The sequence below is a fragment of the Tachyglossus aculeatus genome, chromosome X1, assembly GCF_015852505.1.
Source record: "Tachyglossus aculeatus isolate mTacAcu1 chromosome X1, mTacAcu1.pri, whole genome shotgun sequence".
Classification (NCBI taxonomy): Eukaryota; Metazoa; Chordata; class Mammalia; order Monotremata; family Tachyglossidae; genus Tachyglossus; species Tachyglossus aculeatus.
Window position 1 is genome coordinate 128,225,522 of NC_052101.1, and position 21,077 is coordinate 128,246,598.

A 21,077-nucleotide genomic window follows, 5' to 3' on the forward strand; every position below is an offset into this window, starting at 1 on the left:
CTCTGATCTCCCATCCTTCTGTCTCTCCCCACTTCAGTCTATACTTCACTCTGCTGCCCAGATTATCTTTGTACAGAAATGCTCTGGGCATGTTACTCCCCTTCTCAAAAATCTCCATTGGCTGCCTGTCAACCTACAAATCAAGCAAAAACTCCTCACTCTCGGCTTCAAGTCTCTCCATCACCTCACCCCCTCCTACCTCACCTCCCTTCTCTCCTTCTACAGCCCAGCCCGCACTCTCCGCTCCTCTGCTGCTAACTTCCTCAATGTACCTCGTTCTCACCTGTCCCGCCGTTGACCCCGGGCCCACATCCTTCCACTGGCCTGGAAAGCCCTCCCTCCACACATCCACCAAGCTAGAATGCCCTCCCTCCACACATCCACCAAGCTAGCTCTCTTCCTCCCTTCAAAGCCCTACTGAGAGCTCACCTCCTCCAGGAGGCCTTCCCAGACTGAGCCCCCTTTTTCCTCTCCCCCTCCTCATCCCCTCTGCCCTACCTCCTTCCCCTCCCCACAGAACTTGTATATATTTGTACAGATTTATTATTCTATTTATTTTACTTGTACATATTTACTATTCTATTTATTTTGTTAATGATGTTCATATAGCTATAATCCTATTTGTTCTGATGATTTTGACACCTGTCTACATACTTTGTTTGTTGTGTGTCTCCCCCTTCTAGACTGTGAGCCCATTGTTGGGTAGGGACCGTCTCTATATATTGCCGACTTGTACTTCACAAGCACTTAATACAGTGCTCTGCACACAGTAAGCACTCAATAAATACGATTGATTGAACCTCAGTTGATCAATAGTACTTATTGAGAAATTACTGCATGCAGAGCTCTGCTCTCTCTCTCACTCTCACTCTCTCTCTGTGCACACATGCGAGCTCGCTGTTGGGTAGGGACTGTCTCTGTTGCCGAATTGTACTTTCCAAGCTCTTAGTACAGTGTTGTGCCCACAGTAAGTGCTCAATAAATAGGATTTAATGAATGAATGCATGCGCAGAAACACACACACACACACATATATATAGATAGATAGATAGATATCATTGGGAGACCCAGAGTCACAGCCAAACTGTCTTTAAGTGCTTGGGAGAGCACAATATAAAAGCCTACCATCAAGGAGCTTACAGTCTAGCAGGACAGGCAGACACTAAAGTAAGGAAAAGTAAATATGTTCATGAGTTAGATACATAATAGGCTAGGGAAGAGATGGACATAAGTGCTATTGGAGGTTGTGAATCTGGGAAAATTCTTGAACCTCTGACTTCTGGTGTTCACTGAGAAATCAATGCTAATCGTTAAAGTCAATCATATTTAAGCATGTAAAGTAAATTAGGACTCCAGAGGTCTAGTCAACTTTTGTTTACTTCAAATATCTTTTTAGATGGTACACTATTTCCAACTCTCAAGTTAGAATGATAAAAAAATAAATCCATGGTTTTCACTGAAACACCCCTGAAAATCCCCTTACCTTTCCCAGTAGGCCATAATCCGACTTGTTGATCCCCACAGCATTTCTCCACATAAGGAATCCACTAAGTTCACACATAGCAAAACAAATTGGAAAAAAAAAAAAAAACTGACAGTTCCACCTAGACCCTAACTGGGCCCAGGTTTGTTCTCAATGGCATACCTGGGAAAATCAAGTTGAGTGAGCCCACTTCACCAGGCCTCATGGCTCTTGGAAGGCCTGGGGATTAATCTGAGAGAGTGCTGCATCCTGGGATCCCTAGTGACTATTCTGCCCCTCTAGTGCCACTTCAGCTGGCCAGAACCCTTGGAATCTCACCTCCCCACCCTTTCTAGGATGCAGCAAGATGGTGGGATGGAACAATGCTCTTTGTCTTTGTCTGTCTCCCCCACTAAACACCTTAAAGGTAGAAGACCATGTTTTTACCTCTGATGTATTCTCCTATGGAGTACAAAGCTATGCACATAGGAGGAGCTCATTCAATATTCACTCAATTGATGGCTTGTCATGGGAGATCTGTTTTGTTCTATGTAGATTTGGATCGGTAAATGGCTGTTTCCACTGGAAAAATCCCCCCTCAAAGCACAACTGCCCCTTGAAGACTGGCTCAATCCCTTTACCACAATGAGTCAATCAAGAATAGCTAAACCCATGGCAAAGACACTAGGAGAATGCTACTCGTCTGCTCTTTGCAAGTGACTCATTTCCAGATGGAAACAGGTACATTTGTTTGAGATTCCTGGGGCGTGGGAGGGGAGTGGGAGGCACACTTCCCTGTTTCTGCAGTGGGCTTTTATTTTTGTTTTTTTTCTTCAAAAATTCAAATGTTCGTCTTTGCTTCTGCCTATCCTACCATTCCTGCAGTTTGGGTAGAATGCTGATATCCACACCAAAAAGCTGTTGAACTCTGAGGATGTAAAGATAATTCAGTAGGTGGCATGTTTGATGCATCACTGCCTCTAAGGCGGTAAAATACATACAATCACAAGGGGCGGGGAAATTTGTTCTGTGCTTTGAAATGTTACTCAGTTTCTTAGGAACCAATAAAAGGGTCTATGGTCCAGGATCCAGTAAAGGTACGCATTTCCATATCTATCATTCCCAAATGATCCAAGAGAAGTCCAGAACCACTGCTGAAATTCTCTCTTTAGCATCCAAAAGGAGGCACCTTGATTTGAACCCTGAATCCTCTGGTCTTTTCAACAGATTGTGCATAAGATATTTTGCATGAAAGCTTAGTTCCCATAGGGTTACCAATGTCTCCTGTTCTATCTGATTACCTGAAATGGGGTCATTTCTGTTTTATATTCCCGCTCAGGGGACTCTTTGGAACGGGGCATTTCTAGGGTTTAACATTTGGGGTGACAGATGGATTGACAATCAATGCCCTGCTTACAGCTGCAATTGTTCATTTAAAATACCAAGGGTTAAGGACTTGGTGTGTTTTAAAGCTGCAAGAGATTCAATTAAAAAAGTGTACTGTGTAGAAATGCAAATCACTGTGCTGGTCTACATGGGGCAACAAATATCTTTTGCAAGAAAAAAATACCTATCTTTTCCTTGCTCTGAGCGCCCAGAGGAGATTCTGTTGCAGTTTAAACTGAAAGTCCCCTTTGAAGAGGTCGGGGGAGGTTTAGGCCTACATTGATAGTGAAAGCTCCTTGAGGGTAGGGATCGGGTCTATCAACTGTTATACTGTACTCCCCCAAGCGCTTAGTACAGAGCTCTGCACCCGGGAAATACTCGATAAATGCCACTGATTGATTGATTGATTTCTTGGTGCCCAGCCCTGGCTCAGTAGGCACCGATGCATTCCAGAAGGAAACATCTACCTGCTATCGATCGATCAGTGGTATTTATTGAGTGCTTACTGTGTGCAGAGCACTGTATTAAACGTTTGGGGTCCTGAGATAAATTAAGGTTAGGGTTAGGGTCCTGTAATAAGTCAGCAGACTCCAGGGCTTCACAGGCATCAAGTTTAAGAAACTGTGGGAATTGGTCACCCAAACTGTGTGGCCTAGTGGATAGAGCACAGGCCTGGGAGTCAGAAGGACCTGGGTTCTAATCCTAGTTCCCCCAATTGTATGCTGTGAGACCTTGGGTAAGTCACTAAATTTCTCTTTCCCTCAACTACCTCATCTGTAAAATGGAGATTAAGAGTGTGAGCACCATGTGGGACAGGGACTATGTCCAATCTGATTAGCCTGAATCTACCCAGCACTTAGTACAGTGCCTGGCACAGAGTAAGCACTTAACAAGTACCATAGTTATTATTAAAGGGTTCTTCAGATAATAGGCTAATCACTTCACCTAAGAATATGCTGATTAATTTTCTTTGTTTTTCACGGGGGGGGCATGCTAACGATTTCTTTGTAATCCTCGATGTGCCCGTTTACTCAATTGTACATTCATTCAACCTATCAATCAATGGTATTTGAGCACTTACTCTGGACAGTGCAATGTTCTAAGCACTTAAGAGAGTATGACAGACATGATCCCAGCCCTAAAGGAGCTTACATAATTTATTTAATTTTTTTTTGCTTACTTCATTTGTGAAAACGTTTATATCTGTTTCCCCTGTTAGGGTGTAAGCTTAGTTTGTTGTCATCAGGAATTATGTCATTGCTTGTTTGGTACTTTTCCATGACTTTAGTTCATTATACTGCATCTAGTGGCCACTACTACTACTACTACTACTACTATTTCTACAACTTCTACTATTCCTCAAATAATTGTTTAGAGGAGTAGCATGGCTTAGTGGATAGAGCACAGGCCTGGGAGTCAGAGGGACCTGGGTTCCAATCCCAACTCTGCCACATATCTGCTGTGTGACCTTAGGCCAGTCACGTAACTTCTTGGGGCCTCAGTTACCACATCTGTAAAATAGGGATGAAGGCTGTGAGCCTCATGTGGGACAGGGACTGTGTCCAAACTGAATGGCTTGCATCTACCCCAGTGCTTGGAGCAGTGCTTGGCACATAGTGTTTAACAAGTACCATAATTATTTTGATCATCTTTTATTGCTGATGCTGCTTCTCATCTCATCAGCTATGAACTTGATGATTACTTCCTCAATCTTCCTGTGTGTGTTTTTTTTTTTTTTTTACTTTTCCTTCTTCTTCCCTGTTGCAATACCACACTCTCTCTGGCAGAAACACTGCCAGCCACATCCTTCCTATCCCCTTTTCGTTCTCCCCCGTCTTGTCATCCCAAGGCCCAGGCAGCTCCCCTGAACATGGAAAAAAAGATCCAAGAAAAAGAACCTACCCTCCAATCAATCCAGTAGAACTGAACACCGATGGGAAACATAAAAGCAGGGCAAGACATCGGCACTGAGCATGTGCAGTTCCACTACTCAGGTTGGTGTGTTTAGGCCAGGCCTCCAAAAACCACTCTGGCCATACTACTGCAGGGATATCCAGCCAGAGTGAATTTGGGGATTTTGGCCATAAGCATGTCCTAGTGGCAAAAAATTTGGGACTGGATGCTCGGAGACCCGAGTTTAGTCTCACCCCAGCCCTGGCCTGCTGAGTGATCCTTAGGCAAGTCACCTAATTTCTCTGAGCCTTGGTTTCCTCGTTGGTAAAATACGGATAAAAGACTTGTTCTCCCTCCATCTTAGACCATGAGTCCCATGTGGCTCAGGGACCGTGACTGATCTGATTTGTATCTACTGTGCTTAGCACAGTGCTTGTCAGGCAACAAGCTCTTAATCCACACCATGATCACTGAACTGTAGCTTCAGTCCTGGATTATCTGAGTTCTTTGCTACTTTGGACTCAAGCTTAATTCATTGGGGAATGGGAGTTGCTTTGTCAGCTGGAGAGAAGTCAACAACGCTCCTGCTTTGTTCGGTTTGGCAGTTTTCCACTGCAATTGGGCAGAGCAGTGTTTACTACTGCTGCGACCTGAATCATGTCAGCATCACCGCAAAGTGAAAATTGGTTTTACACAGCTGGGATGACAACACTGCAAATAACTTGACAGTTAACGCCGCAAATACGTGCCACACAAGCTGCCCCGAGAGAATTATCAAAATGAGAGATGGAGCATTCTCCATCGGATGGTTTCTCATCACCTTCTCTGAGCCAGTGCTGGATGTTTGGTCCGGAGTGGTTGGACACATTCTAAATCAAGGGGCTCTTACCACTGAGCTTACTACAGATTGTCAAGCTAACATGCTTTACAAATCAATTAACATAGTTTTCCAGCCCACAATGCATTTATCGGTTTCACCATCTCCCTCTCCCCACCCCTACACCGACCTCCACACTCTAGGAAAATTATGGCATTTGTCAATCAATCGGTGGTATTTACTGAGTGACTGTTAAGTACTATGTGCCAAGCACCGTACTAGGCATGGAGTTGACAGAAGATAATCACGTCCAATGTGGGCCTCACACTCTATGTAGGAGGGAGAACAGACAAAAAGCTCCTCACCCTCGGCTTCAAGGCTCTCAATTACCTCGCCCCCTCCTACCTCACCTCCATTCTCTCCTTCTACAGCCCAGCCCACACCCTCCACTCCTCTGCCACTAATCTCTTCACCGTGTCTCGTTCTCACCTGTCCCGCCATCAACCCCCGGCCCACGTCATCCCCCTGGCCTGGAATGCCCTCCCTCTGCCCATCCGCCAAGCTAGCTCTCTTCCTCCCTTCAAGGCCCTACTGAGAGCTCACCTCCTCCAGGAGGCCTTTCAGACTGAGCCCCCTCCTTCTTCTCCCCCTCCTCCCCCTTCCCATCCCCCCCGCCTTACCTCCTTCCCGTCCCCACAGCACCTGTATATATGCATATATGTTTGTACGTATTTATTACTCTATTTATTCATTTATTTTATTTGTACATGTTTATTCTATTTATTTTATTTTGTTAATATGTTTTGTTTTGTCCTCTGTCTCTCCCTTCTAGACTACGAGCCCACTGTTGGGTAGGGACCGTCTCTATATGTTGCCAACTTGTACTTCCCAAGCGCTTAGTACAGTGCTCTGCACACAGTAAGCACTCAATAAATACGATTGAATGAATGAATGAATGAATGAACAAGTGTCAATCCTCATTTTGCAGATGAGGGAACTAAGGCACAGAGAAGTTAAGTGACTTGGCCAAGTTCACACAGCTGGTATGTGGCAGGGATGGGGTTAGAACCCAGGTCTTCTGACTCCTAGGCCTGAGACCAATCCACTATCAATCAATCGTATTTATTGAGCGCTTACTGTGTGCAGAGCACTGTACTAAGCGCTTGGGAAGTACAACTTGGCAACATATAGAGACAGTCCCTACCCAACAGTGGGCTCACAGTCTAAAAGGGGGAGACAGAGAACAAAACCAAACATACTGACAAAATAAAATAAACAGAATAGATATGTACAAGTAAAATAAATAAATAAATAGAGTAATAAATATGTACAAACATAAATACATATATACACTAGGCCATGCTGCTTCCCAAATGAATGAAAACATTATTCTTCTCCAGTCCCTAATATCAACTGCAACTCACACTGGGTGAGGGGTTGAAGGTGCTATTTGCTGAACTGGATTTAGAGTGCTGCGCTCAACACTTCAAGGAAGTTGAGTTGAATTTTACTTTTACAGATTTCATTCTGTTCCTTGCAACACTACCTCAACACGCAACTTAAGTCTTCAGTGGCGTCGGGACCCCTCAGTCTACTCCATTATTGGAGGAAGAAAACCTGCGAGAAAATGATCATGAATATGTCACTGACAGACAGACTTGGCCTGGATCATTCATGTTGGCAACAAAGTCACCCGGAAATATCTGGATAATTGAGCACCAAATATTTTGGTTCAGATTTTAATTATTTAAATAATTGAAGAATTTGAGTATTGAGCAACACCGTTCACCGTCACCTAAGCAGCAAGAAACTGACCAGGTATAAACTGTCCCACTGTGTAACTTCACAGTTAGGATGAAATACTAGTCAACAATCCCCTTTTCAAAGAAACAAAAATGAGGAGCAGTGTGGATTTGTTGGTGGTTGGCGGGGGGGAGTTAGCAGTGAAATGCCAGAAATATTTTGGCATTAACCATTCAGATGACTTCTGTTTGTCTTCTCATTGACATGCTGCTTGCATTGTGTAGTTGCAGTTCCTCTAAAAGCCAGAGGCCAAGTCTCCAAACCCGAATCAAGGGAAGGACTTAATCTGGGCTGCATCAACAGTCGATATGTATACCTCTTGCCACAGAGTGGATTTTTTTAAAGTAGAATCCTCCATATTCTATAGTCCCTATGTCCTGAAAATTTGGACTTCATTCTCTTTCCTTCTGATTAGGGAGACACGATGATGAGAGTCTCACCAGTTCCAGGATTGAAAAAGATTTAAACCAAAAACATGTTTTTCCTAATTTTGTTTCAACACACGAGACACAAAAATAAACCCTATTTCAGTAAGCTGTTTCTAAGCTTATGATTGCATTTGTTCTCTTGCCCACATTAAGAGAGAACAATTCATTCTATAGATTTCTCCCATGGAATCCTGTCTGCCAAACCCATTTTTCTGGTCCCTCTTGAATAAATGTTATTTGTATCATATGAAGAGAGAAGACTTTTCTTTCAAAAGAGGTAGACCAACTAAATTAGTTTCTTTTCAACAGGTCATTTGTCATCTTCTCTCCCATCAAGGCAACATTTGAGGTGTCACTTCATTTTCTGATTTTTTCAGATAATTAAAGATCTACAATTCAAAAGCATTAGCTCTCATTTTGATTCAAATTTGAAAATCTCTAAGAATGATCTGTTACTGCTCAACTCATTCTAAAATGTAGTGCTAACCTGCAAACTCCAATATTTTTTCTTGTCATCTATGAAAAAAAGCCAGAAGGAAACATATGGTATCAGAAGGAAAAAGGCACAATATTGTTCAAAAACTAACCAGCAAGCTATTTTCAGCCTTATTAAGACCTTACGTACAAGAGATAGCACATTCTTCAATTACAACATTTTAATATTTTCTGTGGTCTTCTTGCTCTGCTGTTATTCTTGTTATCATTATTATAATGTTCCCAGGAATCCTGACTGTCGTCTAAACAATGTTTACAAAGAGGCCTTGATCTGCCCCACTGGTAATCTTAAAATTAAATCTGGGGAACAGTTTATCACAGTGGCACAAGACGTTTGTTGTTTTTTTTCTCTTTTTCTGAAACAGAAAAACACAGTGACCATAACCCTTTCCCCTCTATTTAGAAATGGCCAGAAGAGTGGCACAGAGAAGTTAAGTGACTGTTGTTGAAAAGGAAAAAAGATTTATTTGGGCTTTCTGGAGGTTGGTAGAGTCTCCAGTCAGGAATGAGAGATAATAATAATTAATTATTATTATTATTATTATGGTATTTGTTAAGCGCTTACTATGTTCCAGGCACTGTACTGAGTGCTGGGGTGGATACAAGAAAATCAGGTTGGACACAGTCCCTGTCCCACAAGGGGCTCACAGTCTCAAGCCCCATTTTAAGGATGAGGTAACTGAGGCCCAGAGAAGTGAAATGACTTGCCCAAGGTCACACAGCAGACAAGTGGCAGAGCCGGAATTAGAACCCATGACCTTCTGATTCCCAAGCCCATGCCCATGCTCTATGCACTACACCATGCTGCTTCACTGAACCTCGGGGCTGAGACCAAGGAATTGAGTCCATTGCTGGTGGCTTGCACTTTGCCACTGCGCTCTCCTGTTTCTGCCCAGCTTTGCTTAGTGGAAAGAGCCCTGGCCTGAGAATCAGAGCTCTAATCCCAGCTCTGCTCAGCTTCTCTCTGGCTCAATTTCCTCATCCGTAAAATGGGGATGCATTAACTACTCCTTTTGAGCCCCATTTGGGACAGGGACTATGCCTGGCGTGATTCTCTTGCATTTACCGCAGTGCTGGGCACACAGTAACCACTTAACGAATACCAGTATTATCATTTATTATTGTTGTTGGTGTTATTATCCTTCTGTGTACTGAGGGGACAGGTTGCTGTCAGTGAAACCACAGGAGCTATGGTAAGAGTGATTGTGGGGTGGGTACCATCACCATTACTATGACAAGCATTTAGTACAGTGCTCTGCACACAGTAAGCACTCAATAAATACGATTGAATGAATAGCATTAATTGAGCATCTACAGTCTGTGTCCTAGGCACATGGCAACGCATGCTGAAAAGTTGAATAAAAGGCAGTCCCTGCCCACATTGAATGTATAATCTGGGGAATAAAACACTTACAGAAACATTCTACAATATAGCAGAAATACTAAATATTCTGAAATGGATGCTATGTGACCTCTTGGAAAGAGCTCAGGACTGGAAGATAGAGAACCTAGCTTCACATCCAAGCTGTCACCAAAACCTGCTGGTCTCAGCTCCGCAACATTGCCAAGATCCGCCCTTTCCTCTCCATTCAAACTGGTACCCTGCTTGTTCAAGTGCTCACCCTATCCCGTCTGGACTACTGTATCAGCCTCCTCTCCGATCTCCCATCCTCTTGTCTCTCCCCACTTCAATCCATACTTCCCGCCGCTGCCCGGATTGTATTTGTCCAGAAACGCTCTGGGCATGTTACTCCCTTCCTCAAAAATCTCCAGTGGCTACCAATCAACCTACGCATCAGGCAGAAACTCCTCACCCTCGGCTTCAAGGCTCTCCATCTCCTCGCCCCCTCCTACCTCACCTCCCTTCTCTCCTTCTACAGCCCAGCCCGCACCCTCCGCTCCTCTGCTGTTAATCTCCTCACCGTACCTCGTTCTCACCTGTCCTGCCGTCGACCCCAGGCCCACGTCATCCCCCTGGCCTGGAATGCCCTCCCGCCGCACATCTGCCAAGCTAGCTGTCTTCCTCCCTTCAAGGCCCTACTGAGAGCTCACCTCCTCCAGGTGGCCTTTCAGACTGAGCCCCCTCCTTCCTCTCCCCCTCCTCCCCCTCTCTATCCCCCCAGCCTTACCTCCTTCCCTTCCCAACAGCACCTGTATATATGTATATATGTTTGTACGTATTTACTACTCTATTTATTTATTTTACTTGTACATATCTATTCTATTTATTTTATTTTGTTAATATGTTTTGTTCTCTGTCTCCCCCTTCTAGACTGTGAGCCCACTGTTGGGTAGGGACTGTCTCTATATGTTGCCACCTTGTACTTCCCAAGTGCTTAGTACAGTGCTCTGCACACAGTAAGCGCTCAATAAATACGATTGATTGATTGATTGATTGATTCCAATCCCAGTTCTTTTTTTTTTTGTATTTGTTAAGCACTTTCTATGTACCAGGCATTGTACTAAACTCAGGGGTAGATACAAGCTTATCAGGTTGGACACAGTCCATGTCCCACATGGGGCTCACAGAATTAATCTCCATTTTACACATAGACCAACTGAGGTACAAAACTGTGAAGTGACTTTCCCAAGGTCATACAGCAGACAAGTGGCAGAGCTGGGATGAGAACCCTAGTCCGCCTGACTCCCAGCCGCACACTCGATTTACTAGGCCATGCTGCTTCTGCCTGCTGTGTGACCTTGAGTAGATCATTTAACTTCTCTGTGTCCCGGTTTCCTCATCTGTAAAAGGGGAATTCATTACCTGTTCTCCCTCCTACTCAGACCGTGAGCTTCATGTGGGACAGGAACTATTGTCCAACCTGATAATCTCATATCTACTATCTTAGCACAGCACTTTGCTCCTAATAAACACTTATAAATGATCATAATCATTATTATTCATTCATTCAATCATATTTATTGAGCTCTTACTGTGTGCAGAGCACTGTACTAAGTGCTTGGGAAGTACAAGTCGGCAACATATATTATGTGTTATTAATACATATCATATATCCTTAGTATATATTATTATATTATATATTATATTATAGTAACTTTATCACTACTACTACCTCAGTCCACGAGCATCTTCCAGCTGCTGCTTGAGTCCCTAAGCTTTTTCCTTGGAACCCGAAATTGGACTTATCCTATTGGGGAGTAGAATGGAGGTTTGATGTCTATACTCAAACATTCAGTAGTAGTAGTAGTAATAGTGATGGTGGAAGTAGTATTAGTGGTGGCGGTGATAGTAGTAGTATTAGTAGTAATAATGGTATTACTGAGTTCCTTCTGAATGCAATGAACTGTACTACTGACTTGGGAGAGTACAACAGATGCTTACACTCTAAAGGGGTCATCTCTAATAGTCTACCAAATAAGTGCAAATATTCATGCCCATGTTTTGTTTTTTTTATAATATTTGTTAAGTCCTTACTACATTCACTCATTCATTCATTCAATTGTATTTATTGAGCGCTTACTGTGTGCAGAGCACTGTACTAAGTGCTTAGGAAGTACTACATGGCAAGGCCTGTACTAAGCACTGGGCTAGATACAAGATAATTAGGTTGGACACAATTCCTGTCCTGCATGGGGTGCACAGCCATCATCCCCATTTTACAGATAAGGTAACTGAGGCACAGAGAAGTGAAATGACTTGCCCAAGGGCACACAGCACATGTGTGGTGGAGGCGGGATTAGAACCCAGGTCCTCTGACTCCTAAACCTAAGCTCCATTCACTAGGCCACACTACTTTAATTCATTCATTCAATCATATTTATTGAGTGCTTACTGTGTGCATAGCACAACACTAAGCACTTGGGAAGTACATTTCAGCAACAAATAGAGACAATCCCTGCCCACAACGGGCTCACAGTCTAGAAGCAGGGAGACCAACATCAAAACAAGTAAACAGGCATCAGTAGCATCATTGTAAGTAAATAGAATTATAGATATATACACATCATTAATAACAATAAATCAAATTAGAATTAGAAAGATGTACACATACACACAAGTTCTGTGGGGCGGGGAGGGGGTAGAACAAAGGGAGCAAGTCAGGGCAATGGTGGGGAGCAGAGGAAAAGGGGGGGCTTAGTCTTCTGGAGGAGGTGAGCTTTCAGTAGGGCTTTGAAAGGGGGAAGTGTACTAGTTTGGCAGATTTGAGGAGGGAGGGCATTCCATGCCAGAGGTAGGACATGAGCCAGGGGTCAATGGTGGGACAGGCAAGAACGAGGCACAGTGAGAAGGTTAGCACCAGAGGAGCGAAGCATGTGGGCTGGGATGCAGGAGGAGAGAAGAGAGGTGTGGTAAGAAGGGGCAAGGAGATGGAGAGCTTTGAAGCCGAAAGTGAGGAGTTTTTGCTTGATAAACTATGATACTTCATAGTTAAAAGGTGTCTCTTGATTCTCCCAAGTGCTATATTGTAGGTTGGTCAGTGACGACTTTCCAGCCTACCAGTTTATGGGAATTCACACCACCTTACAGACAGAAATACCAGTGTAGTGGATATGACCTCTTAATTAAAATGAGTTTTCTGTAAGTGGTCATTCCTTCTACAATGCCCAAAAGTGTCTTTGCTCTTCCAGATCGAAATCTGGGTGTCCTAACTGCAGGTTTAGCAACATATGCAAAGATGGGCAAGTATGTTTAGATTATAAATGGATGGATTTAACCTGAAATGTATATTACAATGAGTACACAGACAACAACCCCCAAAAATACCTGTTTCCAGCAAGAAAATACTAGCACTTTACATTTTGGACACTGACCTGTTTCAGGCTCAATTGAAAAATAAGGCTGTCCTTCCAAAATGCTATAAACCAATTTCGCACTGTTTCCATAGACCGGATCATCAGCATCCGTTGCTGTTACATTAGTGACAGATGTACCTAGTTAAAAAGAAGATATTAATTAGCACTTAAATCCTTGCCAAAAATACATTTCACATTTCCTTAAAAATCAATTTTAATAGTGCAGAAATTTACATGCAGGAAACAGTTAGGAGGGGGACATAGAGGAATATCGAAAATGGGAAAAAATGCACTGTCATAACTTAGAACTTTGTAAAAATTTGACAAAATGAACGTCTTTGAGAAGAAAAATAGCACCAAGTCAAGTTTTCTGTAAAGGAAACACGTTTGTAGAACCACATTAAGATTCCTTTGTAGCTTGCATTTTTAAAGCTGACTATTAGATCTGTGTAGACATCAAGCATTTGAAAAGGAAGTCTATCAAAGGGATGTGAAATACAAGGTTAATAATACAATATAATATAGAGCATTTAAGTTTTGCAAAAGCACTTTTAAGAGAACCTGACAGATGCAGCTGCTGAAAAAAAACACTAAAAAATGAAAGGTTTTTTTCTTCTCCCATTCCTTACTTATCAAGACATAAAGACATGATGAGGTAATTAGAGACTCTTGAGGGATATTCTCTCCTGTTGTCTGTGTCCCCAGGAGGGAGAATGTCCAGGTCCATATTTTTGAAATTTTTCTCTCTCTTGCCAAAATAAGCGGAACTAGATTAGAAATGGAATCTGCCCTAGAAATGCCATCTTGAACAATGATGACAATGCCAGTCTGGAGCAAAGCAGACTGAGAAGTGACTTAATATTACTGTCTATTTCTCATTATATATGCCCACAAATGCATATTCACACATGCGTGTGTGTCTGTGTGTCCCTTTTTCAATAATAATGCTAACAGCAGGCAACATTCCATGCATGAGTTTAGGTGTTTGGAAGATTTCTGGTTAGGGCTGCTAAATGTGTATATGTGTATAATATATACACAGATTACATATGTATATATGGGGAAGGAGGAAGAAAGAGGATGAGATCTGTCAAATGGGGACTAAGAACTGTGAGCCCCAGGTGAGACAACCTGATTACCTTGTATCTATGCCAGTGCTTAGAACAGTGCTTGGCACGTAGTAAGTGCTTAACAAATGCCATCATTATTATAAGCAATTGGTACAGTGCTCTGCACACAGTAAGTGCTCAATAAATCTGATTGAATGAATGGAGAGACAATCAATCAATCAATCAATCAATCAACTGTATTTATTGAGCGCTTACTGTGTGCAGAGCACTGTACTAAGCACTTGGGAAGTACAAGTTGGCAACATATAGAGACAGTCCCTACCCAACATTGGGCTCACAGTCTAAAATGGGGAGACAGAGAACAAAACCAAACATACTAACAAAATAAAATCAATAGAATAGATATGTACAAGTAAAATAAATAAATAAACAAATAGACTAATAAATATGTACAAACATATATACATATATACAGGTGCTGTGGGGAAGGGAAGGAGATAAGATGGGGGGATGGAGAGGGGGGTGAGGGGGAGAGGAAGGAAGGGGCTCAGTCTGAGAAGGCCTCCTGGAGGAGGTGAGCTCTCAGTAGGGCCTTGAAGGGAGGAAGAGAGCTAGCTTGGCAGATTGGCAGTGGGAGGGCATTCCAGGCCCAGGGGATGACATGGGCCAGGGGTCGATGGCGGGACAGGCGAGAACGAGGCATGGTGAGGAGATTAGCGGCAGAGGAGCAGAGGGTGCGGGGTGGGCTGTAGAAGGAGAGAAAGGAGGTGAGGTAGGAGGGGGAGAGGTGATGGAGAGCCTTGAAGCCGAGGGTGAGGAGTTTCTGCCTGATGCGCAGATTGATTGGTAGCCACTGGAGATTTTCCAGGAGGGGAGCAACATGCCCAGAGCGTTTCTGGACAAAAGACAACCTGGGCAGCAGCATGAAGTATGGATTGAAGTGGGGAGAGACATGAGGATGGGAGATCAGAGAGAAGGCTAATACAGTAGTCTAGACGGGATAGGATGAGAGCTTGAACGAGCAGGGTAGTGGTTTGGATGGAGAGGAAAGGGCGGATCTTGGCCATGTTGCGGAGCTGAGACTGGCAGGTTTTGGTGATAGCTTGGATGTGAGGGGTGAATGAGAGAGCGGAGTCGAGGATGACACCAAGTTTGCGGGCTTGTGAGACGGGAAGGATGGTAGTGCCGTCAACAGAGATGGGAAAGTCAGGGAGAGGGCAGGGTTTGGGAGGGAAGACAAGGAGTTCAGTCTTGGACATGTTGAGTTTTAGGTGGCGGGCAGACATCCAGAAGGAGATGTCCTGAAGGCAGGAGGAGATGCGAGCCTGGAGAGAGGGGGAGAGAGCAGGGGCAGAGATGTAGATCTGGGTGTCATCAGCGTAGAGATGATAGTTGAAGCCGTGGGAGCGAATGAGGTCACCAAGGGAGTGAGTTTAGATCGAGAACAGAAGGGGACCAAGAACTGAACCTTGGGGAACCCCCACAGTAAGGGGATGGGAGGGGGAGGAGGAGCCTGCGAAAGAGACTGAGAATGAATGACCGGAGAGATAAGAGGAGAATCAGGAGAGAACGGAGTCTGTGAAGCCAAGGTCGGATAGCGTGTTGAGGAGAAGGGGGTTGTCCACAGTGTTGAAGGCAGCTGAGAGGTCGAGGAGGATTAGGATAGAGTATGAGCCATTGGATTTGGCAAGCAGGAGGTCATTGGTGACCTTTGAGAGGACAGTTTCCATGGAATGTAGGGGATGGAAGCCAGACTGGAGGGGGTAGAGCAGAGAGTTGGTGTTGAGGAATTCGAGTAGCGTGTGTAGACAACTCGTTCAAGGAGTTTGGAAAAGAATGGTAGGAGGGATGTGGGGCGATAACTAGAAGGTGAGGTGGGGTCAAGAGAGTGTTTTGACAGAGAGAGAGCCAGAGCGAGAGAGAGAGAGACAGAGAGAGAGAAAGAATACTATCTCATTGGGGATAGAAGATAATGCCACTGACATTGAAATTTTCTGTGTGTGTGAAAATGACTGGGAAAATTGATGTTTGACCAACACTCTCTCATTATATGCCTTTAAAGACTGACCTTCGCCAAGCTGTCTTGATTACAGCCTGTTGGGCCTAGTGATGTTTGTGTTTCCCCCTCTTGCTCTAGCAAATGTCCCCCACTTCTCTTGTAAGAGTCTCCCCACCCCCAATTTCTAATTATTCATTCATTCAATAATATTTATTGAGTGCTTACTGTGTGCAGAGTACTTTTCTTAGCACCTGGGAGAGTACAATGAAACAATAAGCTAACATATTCCCTGCCCACAAGAGTTTACAGCCTAGAGGAGGGGGGAGACAGACATGAATACAAATAAATAAAATTACAGATATGTACATAAGTGCTGAGGGGCTGGGAGTGGGGAAGAGCAAGGGGAACAAGTCAGGGCGATTCAGAAGGAAGTAGGAGATGAGGAAAGGTGGGGCTTAGTCTAGGAAGGCCTCTTGGAGGGGATGTGCCTTCAATAAAGTTTTGAAGGGGGGAGAGTAATTGTTGGGTTTGAGAAGGGAGGGTGTTCCAAGTCAGAGGCGGAATGTGAGCTAGGGGTCAAGGGTGAGATAGGTGAGACTGAGGCACAGTGAGAAGGTTAGCACTAGAAGAGTGAAGTGTGGGGGCTGGGTTGTAGAAAAGTGAGGTGAGATAGGAGGGGGCAAGGTGATGGAGAGCTTTAAAGCCAATGGTGAGAGGTTTTTGTTTGATGTGGAGGTGGATGGCAGCCACTGAAGTTTTTTGAGGAGCAGGATGACATGTCCTGAATGTTTTTGTAGAAAAATGATCCGGGAAGCAGAGTAAAGTAAGGGCTGGAGGGGGGAGAGACAGGAGGCTGGAAGATCAGCAAGGAGGCTGGGTAGGGACGGTCTCTATGTGTTGCTGACTTGTACTTCCCAAGCACTTAGTACAGTTCTCTTCAAACAGTAAGCGCTCAGTGAATACGATTGAATGAATGAATGAATGAATGAATGAATGAATGAATGAATGAATGAATGAATGCAGTAATGCAGGCGGGATAGGATGTGAGGTTGTATTAACGTGGTAACAGTTTGAATCTGAGCCTGTGGTTGGGTAGGGATCGTTTCTGTATGTTGCCAACTTGTACTTCCCAAGCGCTTAGTACAGTGCTCTGCACACAGTAAGCACTCAATAAATACGATTGAATGAATGGAGAGGATAGGGTGGATTTTAGCAATGTTGTGAAGGTGGGACCAACAGGATTTAGTGATGGATTGAATATGGATTAAATATTGAATATAAGAATCACTCTTCAGTACCCCAAGCAAGGCTGCAGTTTTGCTGCCTCCTCCTCGCTCTGGCCTATCACCTGGGGTTTTGCCTGTGTGGCTATTAAATGTGATTTTCTGCCTTCCCCATGGGCAATCCCACCCACTTCAATTCACAATACGTGGGTTAATTACATTTTCTGTCATCAGCAATTCTCACCACATGTGCTTCCCACTTGACTGTTGTAACCCCTGCTCCAAGGCTGGGTGACTGACTTCATTGTTGGAGATCCTGGCTTGTATTTTGAAATAAAAAAAAGCAAATATGCATCCCTGATGCAACTACTCTGGAAGTCAGTGGGACTTGGACTGTCTCCCCCTTCTAGACTGGGAGCCTGTTGTTGGGTAGGGACCATCTCTATATGTTGACAATTTGTACTTCCCAAGTGCTTAGTACAGTGCTCTGCACACAGTAAGCGCTCAGTAAATACGACTGAATGAATGAAATGAATGACAACACAATCGGCAAACAGGCACCATTCATTAGTATTACTTCACATCTTATCTTACAGCCATATAGAGCAATGAGATCCCAAGATAATTTCCTCAGTCAGATCCCTATTCTTGAAGATGGTTGTAATGGGCATCTTTTCAATCCTGGACTATTTCCTCTATATTGTGGAACAGCCTGCGCAGAGACTACTCAATGCGTCTCTTTCCTGCTTGTACATCTCAGATCAAAGTACACCCAATTCTTCCCAAATGGGTGCTTTCACAATTTGTTTGGGATCAGGCACTTACTAGGGAATCAGGGAATTTTCTTCTGGGTAGAATGCAATGTGGTCAGAAGTATCTCTTTGAAATAAAAACTTGTGGTATTTGCTAAAAACTTACTATGTGCTAAGCACTAAATTAGATACAGAAAATCAGGATGGACACAGTCCCTGCCCCACATGGGGCTCCCAGACTAAGTAGGAAAGAGAACCATTAATTAATCCCCATTCCACAGATGAGGAAACTGAGGAACAGAGAGATTAAGCGATGTAAGGCAAGTGACAAACTGGGATTAGAAGCCAGGTTCCCTAATTCCTAGTCCTGGGCTCTCTCCACTAATGATATAATAATAATGATGGTATTGGTATTTGTTAAGCGCTTACTATGTGCCAAGCACTTACTATGTGCCAAGCACTGTTCTAAGCACTGGAGTAGATACAAGGTAATCAGTTTGTCCCATGTGGGGCTCACAGTCTTAATCCCCATTTTACAGATGAGGTAACTGAGGCACAGAGAAGTTAAGTGGCTTGCCCAAAGTCACACAGCTGATACCGGGATTCCAACCCACAACCTCTGACTCCCAAGCCCATGCTCTTGCAACTAAGCTACGCTGCTGCTCTCTCATCACAAGCTATTGACCACACACCTGGCAGAGAGTATATTGATGCAAACAGAACAACACAGCATCAGTGAAGGCTGGTACTGGCTCTCTTCTGGTCTTGTCTGCTTTGTGACCTTGGGCAAGTCACTTCACTTCTCTGTGCCTCAGTTACCTCATCTGTAGAATGGGGATTAAGATTGTGAGTCCCATGTGGGACAGGGACTGTGTCCAATTTGAATATCTTGTATCTACCCCACTGCTTAGAAGAGTGCCTGGAATCAATCAATCAATCAATCAATCGTATTTATTGAGCGCTTACTATGTGCAGAGCACTGTACTAAGCGCTTGGGAAGTACAAATTGGCATCACATAGAGACAGTCCCTACCCAACAGTGGGCTCACAGTCTAAAAGGGGGAGACAGAGAACAGAACCAAACATACCAACAAAATAAAATAAGTAGGATAGAAATGTACAAGTAAAATAAATAAATAAATAAATAAATAGAGTAATAAATATGTACAACCATATATACATATATACAGGTGCTGTGGGGAAGGGAAGGAGGTAAGACGGGGGGATGGAGAGGGGGACGAGGGGAGAGGAAAGAAGGGGCTCAGTCTGGGAAGGCCTCCTGGAGGAGGTGAGCTCTCAGCAGGGCCTTGAAGGGAGGAAGAGAGCTAGCTTGGCGGATGGGCAGAGGGAGGGCATTCCAGGCCCGGGGGATGACGTGGGCCGGGGGTCGATGGCAGGACAGGCGAGAGCGAGGTACAGTGAGGAACAAAGTAAATGCTTAACGAATACCTAAGGAAAAAGACAAGGAGATCACTACATTATCATTCTCTTGTTTGGTACTTCCAAGTTGTAGACTTCGATAATCATGGCTTTGATAATCATAATCATCAGTATCAAGAATATCTTGCTTTAAAGTACCCTTTCGCTACTCATCAGTTGTATCATTAGTGAATGCTTGGAATATTTAGGAAATTCCATCCACCACTTTGGGCCATGTAGAGTGGCCATAACCCTCATGTCCTTTATGTCTTGCTGTTGGACATTGAGGCAGTCAGTAAGGTGCCACTGGTCAGATTTTGGAGGCATCTAAGACATCTTCCTCTAATTTGCCAAGCGAACTACTGTGCTTGATTTGACCAGCTGAAGTTCAGCAGATTCCCCAAGCCAGGAAATGTTTAGATTTCCAGTCCCCTGTGGTCCAATGATTTCCCTCCACACTTCATCCTGGTGTTGAAATCTCCCATGACAATCTGCTTGTCAGCTTTTGGCACTGCTGGGATGGGTCTGTCTATATCCTTAAAGAAGCTTTCTTCATCCTCATTAGTGTCAGTCATGGTGGAGGCATTTGCCCTGATGATTGTAACATGGCACTTCCCTTTAAAGGAAGGTGGAGGTTCATTAGATGCTCACTAATGCCTCCAGGCAGGTTTAGAAGACTTCAAACAAGTGACTGTCTACTTGTGAAGCTTAAATCTATGAGCCTTCATTCAGAATAAGGAAGGCTTCTTCAGAAGAAGGTGTTTCTAGCACCTCTTCTCATGAGCTGTCCTTCATCAGAGAGCCTTATTTTATGCTCAGTGCTGTGGGGAAAGCCGACTCTTTAGATAGCTAACTCATGCAAAAGAAGTCTCTTTCTCCGTATTGTATGACCATGGTTGCTTGAAACTCAAAGTTCAGGGAACACCCCCCCCTCCCCGAACTGAGTAGCAGCATGGCCCAGTGGATTGCCAATGGGCCTGGGTGTCAGAGGACCTGAGATCTAATCAAGACTCTGCCATTTCTCAGCTGTGTGACTTTGGGCAAGTCACTGCACTTCTCTTTGCCTCAGTTACCTCATCTGTCAAATGGGGATCGAGACTGTGAGCCTCATGTGGGATAGGGGCTGTGTCCAACCTGATTAGTTTGCATCTACCTCAATGCTTAGTATAATGCCAGGCACATAGTAAGTGCTTAACAAATACTGCAATTATTATTATTGTTATTATCAATCAATCAATCAATCATTCGTATTTATTGAGTGCTTACTGTGTGCAGAGCACTGTACTAAGCACTTGGGAAGTACAAGTTGGCAACATATAGAGACAGTCCCTACCCAACAGTGGGCTCACAGTCTAGAAGGGGGAGACAGAGAACAAAACCAAACATATTAACAAAATAAAATAAATAGAATAGATATGTACAAGTAAAATAAATAGAGTAATAAATATTTACAAACATATATACATATATACAGGTGCTGTGGGGAAGGGAAGGAGGTAAGATGGTGGGGATGGAGAGGGGGACGACGGGGAGAGGAAGGAGGGGGCTCAGTCTGGGAAGGCCTCCTGGAGGAGG

The 21,077-nt window shown here is 43.9% G+C and overlaps 1 protein-coding gene across 1 annotated transcript in view; it reads right to left on the reverse strand.

Annotated features, from left to right (window-relative positions):
* The window catches only part of CDH8 (cadherin 8), a 429,973-nt gene that overhangs the window by 225,091 nt on the left and 183,805 nt on the right, over positions 1 to 21,077 (reverse strand). Inside the window, exon 4 of the mRNA XM_038740092.1 lies at positions 13,058 to 13,177. Coding sequence (XP_038596020.1) covers positions 13,058 to 13,177 — 120 coding nt within the window. The remainder of the gene's footprint in view (positions 1 to 13,057; positions 13,178 to 21,077) is intronic.